The sequence below is a fragment of the Lepisosteus platostomus genome, chromosome 8 (genome assembly GCF_059453375.1).
Source record: "Lepisosteus platostomus isolate fLepPlt1 chromosome 8, fLepPlt1.hap1, whole genome shotgun sequence".
Taxonomy (NCBI): Eukaryota; Metazoa; Chordata; class Actinopteri; order Semionotiformes; family Lepisosteidae; genus Lepisosteus; species Lepisosteus platostomus.
In genome coordinates this window covers 2,921,305-2,938,589 of record NC_142618.1, presented here as the reverse complement: position 1 = coordinate 2,938,589, position 17,285 = coordinate 2,921,305, and the positions used below count along the sequence as shown (strand labels likewise).

The 17,285-nt window shown below is 48.9% G+C and overlaps 1 protein-coding gene across 1 annotated transcript; it reads right to left on the bottom strand.

The window, feature by feature from the left end:
- Nucleotides 1–3,516: 3,516 nt before the first annotated feature.
- esco1 (establishment of sister chromatid cohesion N-acetyltransferase 1) lies at nt 3,517–16,132 on the bottom strand. Its single transcript, XM_088642046.1, has 10 exons — nt 15,748–16,132; nt 11,888–14,198; nt 10,898–11,000; nt 8,364–8,433; nt 7,313–7,436; nt 7,040–7,171; nt 6,831–6,920; nt 5,213–5,356; nt 4,306–4,490; nt 3,517–3,880 (listed from the first exon to the last, which is right to left on the bottom strand). The coding sequence occupies exons 2-10, from the start codon at nt 14,195–14,197 to the stop codon at nt 3,709–3,711; spliced, it is 3,330 nt and encodes a 1,109-aa protein (XP_088498172.1). The 5' UTR covers nt 14,198; nt 15,748–16,132; the 3' UTR covers nt 3,517–3,708.
- Between the last annotated feature and the right edge of the window lie 1,153 nt (nt 16,133–17,285).

The following is a 17,285-nucleotide window of genomic DNA, read 5'->3' as shown; positions in this document are numbered from 1 at the left end:
TTCGGCCGTGGAGCCTTTCTTTACTGCCCTGTATTTCTCATACCTGAAGAAGGCTTCATGGCCGAAACATTGTGTTTTCTTCTCTTTTTTTAAGCCGGGAATAAACCTATTACTTGTTCCTTTGCAAAAATACCCTAATGCTTCAAAGAGTGCTTAGTTCTCCGATGTTTCTGTAGTTCAGCTCTTAGATGCTGGAGAGGATCAAACTGAAACTCAAACACGTCGTCTTCCATTTGAATTGGGCACAGATGTCTGCAGCTGTTTCATTAACACATGGGACAAATGATGGAGTATAAGAACGAACATGAACTATAACTAAACTATTTAAAGCCAAACTAAATACGCCTTGGCGCTTCTGTGCGGACAGTAGGAGCAGAGTTCAATACAAGCATCTTCAACTGCCATTCTCAAGCCTGGTTATGTGGACATGCCCTGAAGTACGTGTTGTTTAATTCCCCTCCTCTCTTTCACAATCCGAGTCCAATTTACCCGCTGCCTGGGTCTCCAGAAGGTGTCGTGCACCATTATTGGACAAAGTGGCGCACACAGAGCGAGCAAACGTGAGCGGAGAGCCACTGTGCCAGGACTCGGCCCACATTGTAGAGGCAAAAATGTTTTGTTTTTTTTTACCAAGAACAAAACAGCACATCACATGTCACGACATAGAAACAGGTGCAGAAAAGTCCCACTGGTTCAAAACGAAATGAAAATATTGCTCTTCATACACACACTGAAACTAGATAGATTTGTCCCTGCAGTATGTTCAACCAACCACAAAAAAAGAAAATTGCATAGAACTCAAAACAATTTCCTTCCCATGTTTTTCTCCTTCCAGATCAAGCGCTGATCCTCAAAAGGGACTGATGTTAAGCTGAAATGTCGGGGAGCTGGAAAGGAGTGTTCGGGCTCTTGGCTGATAAAGGGTAAAACAGGCTTGGTTTGTACTTTATACCCACTAAGACCAGTCACAGAGCAGCACATCCTCATACTAGCCTGTTCCTTGACTAAAAGCACAGAATTGAAGAACTACAAACAACTTGGTGCCTTGCCGAGATTCCGTATCGCTTCAAATCAACGCCACCACAGAATGTACACTGTTCAAAATTAAACATTTTTAATAAAAAAAATATCTTTTGTTTCAACATTTAATATACTTGAAATATATAATTTTAGCATTTAAGCCATAATTATAACACATTCTCTGTATGTGACAGGGCTATGTATTAAAAGTGTTGAAGTTTAAGAGCTCTTGCTGTTTATCTAAAGAAGGCAAAGTCTTCGGCACAATGCAGGGATTCTCACGTACTGAATTTACCCAACACAGGCAAAAACTGAAACAACAAAAATCCTTTTCACTACTCTTACAGCCTCTTTTAAAGCAGTGACACACATAGCCCTGATCATCCAGTGTTTGTGTACCAGAAAATACAAGTTCTAAACGTTTTTATATGAGTCATATTTGGGCCAACCAATCAGGAAACTGCAACTGTTGCTGTCCTGGAGCCCTCGATTTCCCTGGGAGAACGAGGGTGACAGACCAGCTCCTCAGGCCCAGCTTCTGCACCGCAGGGGGATCCAGGGGGGATCAACGGCGTGCCGCAGGGGGATCCAGGGGAGATCAGCGGCGTGCCGCAGGGGGATCCAGGGGGGATCAGCGGCGTGCCGCAGGGGGATCCAGGGGGGATCAGCGGCGTGCCGCAGGGGGATCCAGGGGGGATCAGCGGCGTGCCGCAGGGGGATCCAGGGGGGATCAACGGCGTGCCGCAGGGGGATCCAGGGGAGATCAGCGGCGTGCCGCAGGGGGATCCAGGGGGGATCAGCGGATCAGCGGCGTGCCGCAGGGGGATCCAGGGGGGATCAGCGGCGTGCCGCAGGGGGATCAGCGGCGTGCCGCAGGGGGATCCAGGGGGGATCAGCGGCGTGCCGCAGGGGGATCCAGGGGGGATCAACGGCGTGCCGCAGGGGGATCCAGGGGGGATCAACGGCGTGCCGCAGGGGGATCCAGGGGGGATCAGCGGCGTGCCGCAGGGGGATCCAGGGGGGATCAGCGCGAGCTGTATGGACATTGCGTCCCTCTTCTACGCTTCGCTCTACGCCTGCTGGTGATCTTCCAACTGTGTGCAAGGTCCTGCATCGGGTCGGCTGGGCAATAAATTAAGTATCACTGGGTCCTGGTTTCAAATCACACACATACAGGACTCTCAGTTTTGCTCTACCGCTTGGCGGTATCCTGGTCAGGGTCAGGTCAGAGCTGGCAATGCCTGAGCCACAGAGCAAGACCCTTGAAAGCACGAGCCACTGGGGAGGCTGAAAGTTACCCTTCTGAATCTGTCATCCAACTTCTAAAACAGGATCCTTGCCCAACTTCACTTTTTACAACATCAGTGCCTATCCTATTTTCTTCTCCACTTTTTCACAGAAACAGGGTATTCACACTCAGCTTGGACTAGGTTTTTGCTTCAAATTCATCCACCAAACGTGCGTCTTCCTAATAAGATTAACAATTTCAGAGGTGTGATTAGCTTTTAAGATAGTTAACAGTTAAAAAAGGGAAGTAAACGCCATGGAAGGTGATACATCTATATCTGCTTTACAGAGAGTGGTGGGTGTAATACAGATCCAAATAAGCACTTCTCTTGAGTGAGGGTCACAAGCCGTTGTGCATAATGTAAGGTCTACTTTGTGACGTTAATCCTAAGTAACAAGGCACAAGACATAAAAAGGTGGGGAACTCCCATCCGTGCTAATATTACTTTATACTCATGCCCCTTCCAGAATAAATATTTCAAGACCAACTCAGCATCGCACTGTTAAAGACCTACCATACGTCATAAGTGGGGCATTAGGCATCTCAACCAATTCCCTTTTACATTAAACCCAAACAAAATGCCAAGGTGTTTTTCCTGAATCGCAAACATTTTAGGAACTACTGCCAGCCCGAAAATGGCCTTAGTAAAATTACAGCATATGAAAAGTGCCTTAGAAACTGTCAACAGAATGAGTTACAGAATAAACCAAAATGTGTTTGAGCTGGCCTATTAAGCAGCAAGAATCCTGGCATTACAGTACACATCTTTTGACAACCACAGCCAGCAACATTTCAACATTTCTCTTCTACAACACAGATGCCTTAAGTGCGAGACTCTTACACGTCTGCCTTCTCTCTTGGGCCAGAAGTGCATAGAGGGACAGTGAAGGAAACTTCTCTCATTATTACCTACCGGTTAAAGCTTTTGGAATTTAACGTTTCATCTCAAAAGATTTCGTGCATGTAAACATTGTTGAAACACTTTCAATAAAATACATTATCTTCTCTTTAAAAAAATGCATTAATAAAATATTTTTTTGTCCCAAAATACTGAACAGCTATGGGGAGAAAAGAAAAAAAATAAAAACGTATTTTTGACGCCATTATTTTAAACAACCACCTGGCTGTTTCTAGACCTGAGTATTTGAAACGGAGAAACCTTAAATTCCTCTCTCATGCTTTATCAGAAGAAGTGTTGTTTCAACACCTATGAGGCAAAGCTCAATTTTATTGACTTTGCAAACCAATGAATGAACTAGAAAGTTCATCTTCTGCAAGAATGCCCTCCGAGTTGCGTCCTGGTGGCTACTTGTCACAGCACATAAGCCGTGACGCCAGTAGAAAACATCCCCGGCGATGCCTCCGCGCCGTCTCTGGAAGGCTCCAGACACAGCTGCAACTCAGACGTCAGCTGTGGCCCTAGGCAGCGGAGACCGGCTCCCGCTGACGAAGTTGTAGACCAGGAACTGCGAAGTCCCGAAGTAACGCGTGGCAAAGAGCTTCCCGTCAGGAGTGGGGTCCGAGAAGGCGATTTCTTCTTTGCTCAGGTAAGACCCGTAGATAAAGGTGCTCCTGCGGGAGACAGCGAAAAGTGGCTGTGACGAGCGGCCCGCGGTGTGGAAAAGGCCCATTCTGAGCTGTGCCAGGTGCATTTTAAGAGATCACTTTATTGGCCACATACAATTTCTTACATTAGGAACATATCTTTTCACATACCCCAGCTTGCTCTCCATGAGACACAGGCACACAGACAGGGAGAAAGAAGCTCGGGGTCAGAGCTCAGGGTCGGCCTGGAGCAGTTGGGGTTTAGAGCCATGCTCAGGATTCCTCTGCCGGCTGCAGGATTTGAACCAGCAACCTTCCAGCCACAGGCGCAGATCCTGAGCCACAGTGCCGTGGAGTGGGCGGAGTGGTGGACGCGGCTATTGTTTGCACTGCTCGGTGGACCTGTACTGCGGCTTAAGAGGAGCCCGGCTCAGATCAGGCAAAGGGCGTACCTCAGGCAGTCGATCATCCTGGAGGCGATGCCCTTCCTCCTCATCATGCTGAAGACCCAGATGCGGCTGATGCCACAGACGGCGGGCTCGGGGGTGGTGGAGCAGCACCAGGCCCTCTGCCGCTCGAACATCACCTTCTCGCCCTCCGAGCCCTCGGGCGCCTGCTCCTCGATCACCCGGAAGCCCTGCACACACACCCACAGGTCAGGCCCCCAGCACACAGCGCCCCCCCGCAGGCGGAGGGCAGCGGAGCCCGGCCCTGCCCGGGAGAGGTGCCGTGGGATCTGCCGCCTCGTGACCCTGCTGCCTGCTGCGGCGCTGGTGATGGCCAGGACCCCACTGCTGGTCTGCTCCTGGCCACGCCCTGCGGCACCTCCGGCAGTACCACACATCGTCAGGAGGAGGAGGAAAATCAGAGGGCGAGTTTTTGAATCGACACCGCGTTTTGTTACGCGTCACTCACAAGGGCACATGGTCTAGGGTGGGTACCGACCAGAACAAAGTCAGATCAACATGGTTTGAAGGACCCAAACATCTGAGGTCCTTCATAAATAGCCCTCAATCAATTGTCTCAGCTTCAGGGTCGTCGTCAGTCCCGGTCCAGCCAGAAGTCCAGGTTTTCGTCTCGTGGGCACTCTCGCAGTCCAAAGACGCTGCGTTCACCACAGGCAGGTGGAAGGGCTGAATGGCGAATTCTGGTCACTGGAATGGAACCAGCATGACACCTACAGGCCGCTTTTGGTAACGCAGTGATCCCATTGTGCCCCCGTCACCCCTGCCCCCCCCACTGGCAACTCCTCCCACAGCAAAAGGCCGAAAAGCCTTGCTAGTTGAGAGAAGTCAACTGAGGAATTCTTAACCCTTTTAAGCCAAAGCCGCCCGCAGAAAACGGGCTTGACATACTGACCTCCTGGATGTGCTCGGCGATGAGACAGCCAGCTACTTTCTTGTCATTAGAGATGAAGAGGAAGGTCTTGGTCTGGGAGGGGCACTTGGTCTCCACTTGCTGGAAACCCAGGTCATTATCCACCATTTCTCGAATCTCTTCGACCTGAGGCAGGAAGGAGAAGGTCTCTGGGACATTAGTGACTGAAAAAGGACACAGGGCACCCTTCACAACAGTAAAGGATCTTGGAACAAAAACAACCACCAGCTGAAGGAAAGCGCAAATACCTTTCCAGAGCTGCCCATGACCGGTAGTGTCACCGGGCCTTTCAACACACTGCAGAAAACGTAACTGCTACCGGTTCAGTGGATATACCTGAAGTGAGCACCTCACGCCACACCTTAGACAAACCGTAACCACCACAACCTGAAACCAGGACGTAAAGACCCAGCTGGCCGTTTCAAATCAAATGAGTATAAGAAGAAATAATGGTTTGCGTGCAGAGTGCCCTCCGTGAAGTCAATCAAGGCACTGTACAATACAATAAAGCCACAGTCAATTACATCAGAAACGCATACGTACACAAGTAACAACGTGCATGTAAAAGCTAGCGGGATTCAAAGATGTAATACAGGGTGGGAGATCACTTCAAAGCACTGGTGTAACGGAGCAAAAAGCACTGACACCCAAAGCATGAAGAAAGGCCAGAGTCCAGAAACAGCAAATGACGTGCAGCTGTATGAGGTTAAAAGTTCACCGATATCCTCACCCAAGCCCTTAGCGGTGAGCGGGCCCGTACAAGGAGGCTGAAAGAGTGGTGTCCTCATGTACTCCTAACAGCTGAGCTCTGGTCACACCCGAACACAAAGTACCCAGCAATTCTAAAAAACACTTAACTGTCCACAACTGTGGGAATCTGTCTTGAGCCTCTCCCAGAAAAACAAACACGCACAAAGCAAAACATAAAATCACTTATGTCCCATAAAATCACATCCAAGTGCATTAAAATCATAACAACATTACATGGCAGATAAGGAAAAAAATTGGAAGCAGCTTTATTGCACAAGGACTTGGTATAAATGTTTTTACTTGACTTTGGCGACCTACACCATCTCTCTGATGGGAGGATTACACTGAGGAAAGAGGGCATGAGTGGGATTGTCTGTGATGCTCCTCACCATTCTGAGAGCTGACAAGGAGCTCGCGTTTTGGTGACATTTATTTATAATGCGCTGGACAGGCACCAGTTTTCAAAGGCACTGATGTGCTCAAGGCAGGTCTGCTCACCTGAAAGCTGGTCCTTTAAACAGAGTCCCACTGGAGTAATATCATTTGCATACTTGAACAGACTGATGGTACCGCTCATTGGTGTATACCGAGAACATCAGAGGTGACAGCACACAACACAGGAGTGCACCTGAACGTGCTCTCAGACGAGCCGACTAACATGCGGGCGACTCTCTGAGGACGATCGGCGAGGAAGTCCCTACTGCAGCGTGTGGGCATCAACTCGCCAGCAAACCCAGGAGACAATGGCGCCCATAACAAATGGATGCTGCTGCAGCATTAGTTTGCACTTCCTCTTAGGAGGGTAACACACGAGGGAATGCAGAGACTTTACACGAGGAGAGAAACCTACCTTTTTCAGGGCGTATTTAGGGTCATCCGGCAGAACCAGGATAATTTTGCCATCTGGATATTCATTGAGAATCCTCTCCTTTTTCCACCCCTAGGAGTTGGAAAAGGCTGACATTCAGCATATGAAGCATCTGAAAGTCCCACTCAGGCAGCAGCAGCGTTCAGCACTAAGAGGAGCCAAGCCGGCGGGGCCGGCGGGCGGCCGCTCACCACGTATCGGACGGCGCTGATGAACTGGTTGTGGAAGAGCAGGTGCTGGGTCTCGTCCTCAGGGTTGGCGGCGGAGTACAGCATCCCGCACACGCTGCAGGTGACGGCCCCGAAGCGCTTCTGGCCCGCGTCCTGTCCACACACAACACCCAGAGGGGCTCAGGCTGCGGCCCGGCCAGCGGCAGCCACGCTGACGGGGGCCAGCTGGGTGAAACAAGGCGCCGCCGGCCGAAACCGCTACCTCGGAGAACAACGACTGTGACGTTTACTTACGATGATGGTTTGCTGAGGACCGTCTTTCTCCGCTTCCTTTAACCTCTGGATCTCCTTGTGCAGCCTGGCGTCTGACAAGGGGCTCTCGCCCCCCGGAGCAGAGGACTGGCTGCTCAGCAGGGCCCTGACGCAGGAACACAGAGAGAACAGCAGCTGCGTCTCTCCGTCAGGCGTTTTAAAACGTCCAGAAGACAAATTCACATCACAATGCTCACCGTGTTCTTCCTTACCTTCCTCAGAAACAGCGAGGGGCCCCGGGCAGGTGGACAAAACAGTTTTGTCACATCAGTCATTACCTGCAATTCCTTAGTGTTTCTCTTGAGCATAGGGACTGAGCCTCCCTGTTCTGCTTTTTATTATAATGACATCACCTACAGTCACCTATCAGGAGAACTCTTGAAAACGAGCATCCGTGACAACGTACAGAGTTCCGGACTGCATGCTGTACCAAACACATGAAACTGCAATACACAAGTCTACAGCCTGTGGTGTCCAATTTTCATTTCAGTTAGTGGAAGACCACAGAAGTGAGTCAAGGGGCTGCGAGTAGGCTGTGCTCTCCACATCTGCTCACACAAACATATTAACGGTCATTAAGGCCATTCAGCCCACACAGCTTGCTTGCACGCTAGTAGCCAACTGATCCAAGAATCTCGCTCAGCTGTTTCTTGAAAGAACCCAGAGTATCGGCTTCAGCCACATGGGTGGGCAGCTGGTTCGACAGCCCTCATTACTTGTGAGGCCTGAAGTCCACATGCAGAACACATTTTGGGATGCAGGCAGTTCTTCTGCAATATGAGCTTCATTTTAACCCATTTTCCTAGCATTACTTGACCCATTTGTGTTGGGTCACACACATTTCACTATTTCTCAGTGACAGCTCCGACAGTAAACACTTCACCAGGGCCCCTTTTAATATCCTTTCACAGAAATATTTTCCAAAAAACGACAGGACAGAGACGACAAGGGCGTGAGGCACTGATATATTCACTCAAGTTACACACTTATTGATAAAGATTGAAAAAATGGAAGCATGAGTTTGTAAACTCACTTGTTTGAGTTTTCTCCTGAAGAACTCTTGTTGAAGAGGCTGTTTAGCCCCGGAAGTTTAAGCTCTGTCCCTGCAGGTGAAATAGAGAGGTTAGTTACCAGATGTGCGGCTACTATTTTTAAAAAATAAAGAGATGCAAATTACTGCACAAGATAACATCAGCAGATTAATATTTTTTTCACTGAAGACATCAAAACAAAGTGACACAGTCTAGAATGGCCAGCAGCCATATCACCCTGCAGCTCACCACTGGCAGCCCACTGAACAGGTGTGAGCCTGGTCAGTACCTGGATGGGAGACTCCTGGGAAAGCTAAGGCTGCTCTTGGAAGAGGTGTTAGTGGGGCCAGCAGGGGTTGCTCACCCTGCGGTCTGTGTGGATCTTAATGCCCCAGTATAGTGATGGGGACATTAAAAATCCCAGGGCATTTCTCGAAAAGAGTAAGGGTGTAACCTCGGCGTCCTGGCCAAATTTCCCAATGGCCCTTACCAGTCATGGCCTCCTAATAATCCCCATCTATGAAAATTGGCTTCATTACTCTGCTCTCCTCCCCACTAAGAGCTGGTGTGTGTTGAGCGTACTGGTGCATCATCCAGGTGGGTCTGCACACTGGTGGTGGTTGAGGGGATCCCCATGACCTGTAAAGCGCTTTGAGTGGAGTGTCTAGAAAAGCGCTATATAAGTGTAAGCAATTATTATAATTATTATTAGAACACTACTCTAGATCTATAACACTATTCATGCATCTCCGATTAGGATTCTTGCTCCATTCAGTCAGATCTTAATTTACATAATTCGATTCCTGGAACCATTCCTTAAACTGATTTTTTTATAGGTCATATTTCACTCTTGAGCCATATGCACATGTATTACTTTATACTTTGATAGTATTAGGTTCCTCTCCAATGTACTCTGTAGCTCGCATGAGCAGATTTTGCAATACGATGAATACTTGGTAATACATTAAAACATGATTGAAACAGCAGGGCGACACGGTGGTACGCTGGAGCCCTGGGTTCAATTCCAGACCGGGACCCGGGGTGCTGTCTGTGTGGAGTTTGGATGTTCTCCACACGTCTGTGTGGGTTTCCTCCTACAATCCAGAAACATGCTGGCAGGTGAAATGGCTTTTGGTAAAACTGGCCCTAGTGTGAGTATGGGTGTCCGGGTGCATCACCTTTATTAAATATACTCATTACATTGCACATGCTGAACTATTTTTAAGCACAGTGTAGATGTCTATTGCCCTCCTGCTATATCCTGGAATTTTGCTGTATGTGAACTAAATATACTCCAGAAGATCTTCAACCTAGTTTGTTACCCTTTAATCCTATTGGGGGAAAACAATCTAAGTCATTACAATCAGAACAAAAACACACAAGCTTTATGTACAGCAACTCACAAGGGGCAATGTTTTGGCTGTTAAGTCTTCAGGCTTCAAGCCCCAGCTCACATATTGGCATCAGAACCTTTATAGACTGCACCACCAGCAATCAGAGCTGCTCAACCCCTAGTGACCCTTTAATAAGATATACCCTAAACTCAAATTACTGGCTGCCTGGCTTTAGGGGAAGTGTACTGGACCTACCCTCAGTTAGTGGCATTGTGAGGCTTTGAACAACTTTTATATTCTGTAAAAACAGGGTTTCATCTGCAGTATAGGGATGAACTTCCATGACAAATTCTAAGAATTATCTCTGTGTCTTATACATGAACTCTATGTGAAATACAGCATGTTGAAAAGCTGGATATAATTCAAAATAATGAGCTGCTCCTGGAATTACAAATAGAACACACTACCTGTGCCTCAGATAGGGCAACACCTTCAAGAGTTTCTTCGTCTCACTCTGTTCCCTTGGCTTTCTTAATATCCCCAGTTTCTAAGTACTGCTGCCCATGATAAATTACTCATCCTAACGACTATATGACAGCCTTGTCGGTGCTTCTGGGAGTCACCCTGTTTATTACTCTTGTCAGTCTTAAAGGATGTTGATGAAGAATGGCCACTAGGGAAATGGTATGCCTTGGTAAACATCACCTGCAAAACTCTGTGCTGATCTGTGATTAAAAACCAGTTTCATGCAGTTTAATTCCAATATCAGGGCTGCTGAAACAACCTTCACGGGCATTTTGGGGGAACATCTCAATGGAAGCCCTCTATGATAGCACATGACACTTAATTTTAGAGAACACTAGGTCATTAATTCAGAAACAGAACTGGGAATGCAATCACAAGTGTGTTTTGTGAGGCGTCCCCTGTTTTTTTAATATTCAATGTTCAGTGAATGCTCATCTGAATGTTTTACACATAGTGACAAATCTCCTGTGTCAGAAGGAAGACGGCCTTCATGACTACACCCTTACAGACTTCACGTCGAGGACCAGAGGGGAGATTTGCCACGATGGGTCCGGACGAGTTGAAGAGGTGAAACGGCAGGAGAAGGGTCCCAGAGGTAGAGGCAAAGCGAACCACTGCCACACGTGGTGCCAAAGGACTCTCCCACAAACGACCGTGAGCAAAAGTCTCGAACTCACCAGCTGTTTCCTGGCTGTTTTGCAGCTTCTCTAGTATCACCGGAGGCAGCTCCCCGGTGCCCGGAGAGCCGGCTGGTCTGGAGTCCACAGCAGGCGCTGATGCCTGAGAGAGAGAGAGCCAGTTTCAGAGTCACTTGTCTTTGCAGAGACTCTATTCGGCCGCCAGCGTAAGCCACATAGGTCAGGAAGTACTCACTTATACTTAAATTAACAACCTTTAAAGAGGAAGGCAATAAGCAAACAAAAAGATTCTAAAGGGACAAACTGGACTTTAGCACAATGATCATGCTGAATACAGAACTATTATCAGAACACAATTTTTCTGGTTCATATCATCATTAAAATATTCCTCTTGGTAAAGAAGGCATTCAAACTGATGGTCTGTACACCAGTCGGAGCATAAGAAACTGTTCTGGTTTGTCTGAATGATCTTGATATCTGCGCTTATCAATGTCTTTTATCATGTGTAACTTAGGAGCCAATTTATTTTTGCGTAATAGCGCTTACAGGTTGTGTATAGACTTTTTACAGTGTGTGTATGTAGTGTCCTGCACATAGTCTCCCTGCTTACCCTTTTGTTTTTGTTTTCTGACCGAGAGAAACTGTGTAAGATTTCCAATGCACTGTTCATGCAAATGTCAATAAAGGAAATTAAACTAGAACTTATGCTGCTTAACTGCTATTTTCCAATTTCTTACCCTTGCTGTGAACACACATTTAAATTCTCCCAGTGGTTTATTTCTTTTGCGAAAAATTACGCTGAATCATTTTTCAATGAATGTATAATTCAGTAACTTGAAACCACAGTGGGGAAAAAAAATAAGTGAAAAATAATAGCAGAAATTTAAAGTGCTACGTTTTGAAAAGGAAAGATCCTCAAGAGACGTGCGTAAAGAGATTTAGATCTTTGGTGAAGTGTGTTGCGTTACGTTATTCTCAGTTTGATTTTTTTTTTTAAAGGTTCATCCGGGACACCAGTGCTGCCCTTACCTCAGCTCTGATGTCTTGAAGGCCGAGCGAAGGGTCTTCTTTCTGCAGGGCGACAGTGCCAGCTGCTCTGCGAGACTCCTCCTCCTCCACCCCGTCCAGCTCAAAGTCGTCAGCGGAGTACCGGGCGCGAGGCTGGCACAACGCGGGTCCCACAGGCTTCAGGCGGTTGCTGGCAGCACCGTTGCACAGCGGCGCCGTGAAGGCAGCCTTCGGCTTCCGGTCCGCAGCGTGCGACTGCTCCGGTGTGGCTGTGGCGGGCTGGGAGGGGGCCGAGGCAGCAGCGGCGGGGGACGGGTCCTGGGCCGGACCGCCGTCCGGATGGCTCCTCTGAGCCGCCTGCTCCGTTTTCAGCTTCTTGACGCGGGTCCAGCTGAGCTGCTCGCGCTTGAGCTCGGCCTGCCTCAGCTTCTGGAAGCGGGACGGCTTCCTCCTCTCGGCGTTCTTCAGCGGCACCAGGACCTGGCTCAAGAAGAAGCGCCTCTTGGGTTCCGGCTGCGGCGCGGCAGGGGAGGACGGGCAGGCCACCCCGGGGGCGGCACCCTCGCCAGCGGGGCAGGCCTCCGCGCCCCCCGGCACTGCCACGGGGGCCTCTTCCTCCCTCCGGACCTCCACCGTGTCCGAGGCAATGTCTTCAGCGATCTCCTCACACAGGGCCAGCAGGTTCAGCTGCCTGGCGGCCTTCTTCGAGGCTGCGGCCTGCTCTTCAGCCTGGGCGGCCAGCCGCGCCTTGGTCCTGGCCTGAGGGTTCATCTCTTGCTTTCGTGGAGGAGCAGGGCTGCTTCTCAGCTTTCCGCTGCCTTTCTTCCCTGCATTGTGCAAACCAGCTCCACCGCAGGTACGGACTTCCCGAGACTGCAAAGGCTTAGGATCCGCATCCAATTTCCCCTCGCCTTCTGGCCGATCTGGAGCGCTGCCGTCTTTGTCCTCACTTCTAACGTCACTGCTGTCTTCGGGCAGCTCAGGAACGAGAAGACTCTCTTCCTTGACAGTCTGGGTTTCCGCAGTGTCGGGAGCCATCATTGTTCTTGCCTCGCCTCCCGCTGGTTTCTGGCCTGCTTCACCTTGCTGGCACCCAAACTCTGCAGATCCGTCCGTGTCCCTCCTGCACTTCTCCAGAGGTTCAGAGTCGGTTTTTACGGAACTACAGCATTTGTTTATTCCCTGTTTGTCAGCCACAATGCACGAGTCACTTTTAGCCACTGGGGGGGTCTTGTAAAGATTTGACTCCTTGATGACTTTCAAAAGTGCGACCAGAGGAGGAGAGGCTTTTCCCACGCACGCCTGGTTCGACTTCTCCTTCCTGCCGGGGGACACTTCTCCAGGCACGCCCGGCGGGGTTCTGCAGGTCTGTCCCGGGGAGTTCTGAGGCAGTGCCGAGTGCTCCTCCGGACATCTGGTCCCGCCATCGGTCTTGCCGGCCTCCGCGGCGCCCTGCTCCCTGGCCACGCCCCCCTTCTTCTCCCCCCGCGCTTCCGAGCGGTGGGGCGCCGGCAGATCGCAGCCCCTGCTCCCGGCTCCACGACAATCAGCTCCTCTGGACTTTCCTTTAGGCGCGGCACAGTCTTTCTTTTTCTTTAGGTCAGCCGCAGGGTCCGCGTCCAGCCCGCTTCTCTCCCCCGCTGGCCTCCCATGTGAGGGACCCCCTGTTTGCTCTTTGTTGCGCAGGGTCATCTTTGGCTGCTCTCTGACCCTTGACCTCAAGGATCCCCTTAGGTTCCCATCCTTCCTCAGCGAGGGACTGGCTCTTGTGCTCCTTCCCCGCGGTGCAGCCTGTGCCTTCCCAGCCCTGGCGCGTGACGAGGACACGTCCCTTTCCTTCATCGCGCTCCCGCCTCCTGGTCTCGAAGCTGCCGCCTGGCCTCTCGACTTCTGAAGAAGGATGTCCCGTGCTCGTTTCACCGAGCTGTGTGCGCTGTGGACCGGCTGGGGCCGGCCAGCCCTCCGCACACGCCCGGCTGACGCTGCCCTTGGAGCCGCAGCCTCCTTTCTCTCTGGGGAGCTGGGGACCCGGGGCGCAGCGTTCAGGCGAGCCCTCGAGCTTGGCCTCTCCGCGCCCGTCACTCGGACGGGCTTCTGCTTGCCCCCGGCAGCTGCCTTCTGGGAGCCCGTACCCCTGGAGGGCCGGCAGAGGGGCTCCCTGCGACCCCCCGCTGCCAGTGGCCTGCTCTTGGCTCGAGGATGGCCTGAAGCCCCCCTCGGGGGCCTGGCTGACGGCACCGAGCCCTGTGCGTTTCTCTTGGCCCTCTGCTCCACTTTGCTTTTCTTGGCTTGAGGTTCCAGGGAGACGGACTTTCGTTTCTGCGTTGGCATCCTGGAGAGGGACAATCAGAGAAGAGGTGTGTCACACCAATAGCCGACAATGAAAAATCGGGAATGTAAACACCAGGGGGTCCTTAACACAGTCCTGGGGCCGTGGAATCAGCAGGGTTTCTACAGTATGTCACTTTGGGTATTCTTTATCTGGAAGAAGTGTTAATTGGTCCAATTAGGACATTAAGACCACTAAGACCAATCAACCCCTTCCTTCAAATTTAACATGTTGCCAGTTTAAGCAAACAATTTAAATAAACATGGAGAACCACCAGATTACAGATCCTGAGGGCAGGAGCTGGCAACACATTAGTTTTCTTATAAAGAAACGTCATTAGAACTCACGTGGAACTAGACTTCATTTTGTTTAATTATGTCAACTAAAATGAACTCCTGCTCACTGTGTGGTGCATTTATCTATAACCCCAACCACTGTTTAGTTATAAAACAAAATTCTAACCAATGTTTTCAGTTCTGTTGATTTAGGTTCACACTTCGCATTTGTCGAACTGTTCATGGGTTTTTAAATTGCACCGCACTCATTCTGTTCATCGTAAAGACCACTTTCAGTTCAATGTCGATTTTCACTTCTCCACGCTATCTACTCGATATGTTCTGCATCTGTTCCGAGCTCTCAGATCTGTGTCTCTGAGGAGCAACCTCGGCTTCAGCGCAGTGGTAGCCCGCCAGCTAATGTGCCATTAACATACAGGAACTTTTTTCAAAAGGGCGAACGGCTTTAATAACAGGTTTCACTCCCACCACTGTAGTCAGTATGTGATTTAAGTGTGATCATCTCTCCCGGCGCCGATGGTTGAATGTTAATACCGTGCTCTGCATGCAGGCGCACGTCCGAGTTCACACACAGCAATGCATGCTGCCCTGCCGTTCCGCAGCGACCGTAATGACATCTTCATCTCTCTCGAACCCGTCACTCCCGCTGTCACAAAAAGCTTCATGACCCCTCCCCCCCCGAAACAGCGGTCAAGATGTTTTGCGCTACAGCACATGACACAACTTTGCAAGACACTCAGTCCAAGTTATGTCTCTAAGAAGATGAAAATGCACGACAATGTGCTAGTCCGGACGTTTTAAAAAAGATAATTCATGCTGGGGGGTCTACACCATAGCCCCTGCTATGGAGAGACTGATAAAACAGCCAGGCCCAGCCACTTGGTGACTCAACTGTGAGACATGTCTCGATAGCGTGTTCTGAATGTCACCTGTGGCCTCTGTTTACACGTACAACAAAACAGATTTAGCAGACATACTGTATAATTAAAGGAACAGCACTTTTGCTGTCTTCCCATCAACTGATCAGAGCCGACGTCCTGAACAAGACATTATACCCATTAGCTAAGGGAATTCACTGTATCTGGAAACCTGCATCCGTGTAACAACTGTACAGAGACAGCTTTCAATACCGCACGTTTAGCTACACGGGATATCTCAAACTAAATCTCAAGCACACGAACAAACATGCACAAAAGAAAAAAAGTCGAAATATTTAATATCGAAATAGCGCCCTTGTGTCGTGCAAGAGTACAGACCTTGCTTCCGTGTCTTCAGAAACATCCACGATGTCGATTAAAGAAAACCCCGATATGTCAGCCCCGGTGCACACAGTAGCAAAGTTTTACTATGTAATCAACTCATTATTTCGGTTCAGGTGATACATCTCTGCCGAAGGACGCAAAAGCTCTCGGTAGCTAACCGGGAGGGAAGAGAAAAAAAATAGACAAAAAAAATAAAACTGTGGCTGAGCATTAAAAAAAATTAAAATTGCTTAAATTTTCAGAGATGTGTAATTTTTAACCTTTGCTGTTAAAACAGCAGACTCGTCGTTATTGGCCCCCAGAAAAAAAAAACTCTTTCCAGTCTGTGTTTCTCAATCGCAGCTGTTTCATCTGCACACCGAAAGTTTGGCTTCACTTCCGGAGCCACCAGGCCGGAAGTCGAGAGGCGGAAGCTGGAGGCCGAGACGGTGCGTCGCGGTGGCGGGTCCGGGTCTCTTCGCGTCAAAGCGCCCTCGATTTATTTTAATATTTTTCTGAGCGCAAAACCGGTAGTTTGGACTGACATCGTGCGTTTGTCGACGTGTTCAGAATTAACTGCGTTACAATACGTTTCTTCGTGTATTTTTGCGAGTTCGTTTTGGATGTGCGAAAAGTACGAAACCCTGTCTTTCACTGAAGATAAAGTTGTGACGGGATTCCGATGTTTCTGTTACACCTTTTTTCAATGTACAGCACAGATGTATTACTGGCGATCTGATATAGGTCCAGTCTTGTCCCATGTTCATTCTTTAAATAATTTATACAGGGATCAAACTAACTGAGTTCAGAGGTGACTACGCGGAAGACAGTGTCTTCTTTTTGTTTTGCTTGTGTTTTGGGCCATTCTTCACATATTATTAATTGGTATTCACTGCATGACTAATTAAGTATTCAGTGTCTTTAATTAATGCCCCAGGAATATTAACCACCCTGTCAGGGTGATTAAATGTCCATTGGGTGATTATATTTATACTGTGCAGTACATCTTCTTGAGTACTGTTCATTGTTTGTTTTTGTATCTTCTGTACTGTGAGCAATTCTGTATACTGTACTGACTGTATTGTATTGTTGTTTTATTGCATCATTTCGTTACACTGTGCTGAGTTGACTGTGCCAGGTCATACATGCGAAAAAGCATTTCATTGCACTTGTGCATATGACAGATAAACTGAACTGCGCTCTTGGCCTGTCCAGTTATAGAATCCTACCTTGTCAACTGGAAACTCAGCTGAAAGAGTCTCTGTGGAGAGTAGCAGTCTTGCGTCAACTGCAATTATTACTATCTGCTGTGACTCAAAGACAGTATTCATACAACATTTTAATCATATTTGAAAATCAATGCTTTTGAACAAACACGATATACAACTTCTTTTCACGCATGTACTGTACTTGTAGTTCATTAAAAATCAGAATTCACAGGATAGTAATTATTCCACCACAAGATGTCTCTACTCCATATATAATCAGGTAACTGAAACCATTACTTAAAATTCTGGGATCAAATTTAGTCACAGTACAGAATGTGACTAGAT

Bases quoted from the DNA above. Each gene is read 5' to 3' on its own strand.
- esco1 (XM_088642046.1), bottom strand. From the start codon at position 14,197: ATGCCAACGCAGAAACGAAAGTCCGTCTCCCTGGAACCTCAAGCCAAG. The intron at 8,434-10,897 runs GTGAGTTCGAGA...TTTCACCTGCAG, and splicing joins AAACAGCCAGGAAACAGCTG to GGACAGAGCTTAAACTTCCG. The intron at 4,491-5,212 runs GTCAGTATGTCA...GTGTGTGTGCAG, and splicing joins TCGCCGAGCACATCCAGGAG to GGCTTCCGGGTGATCGAGGA.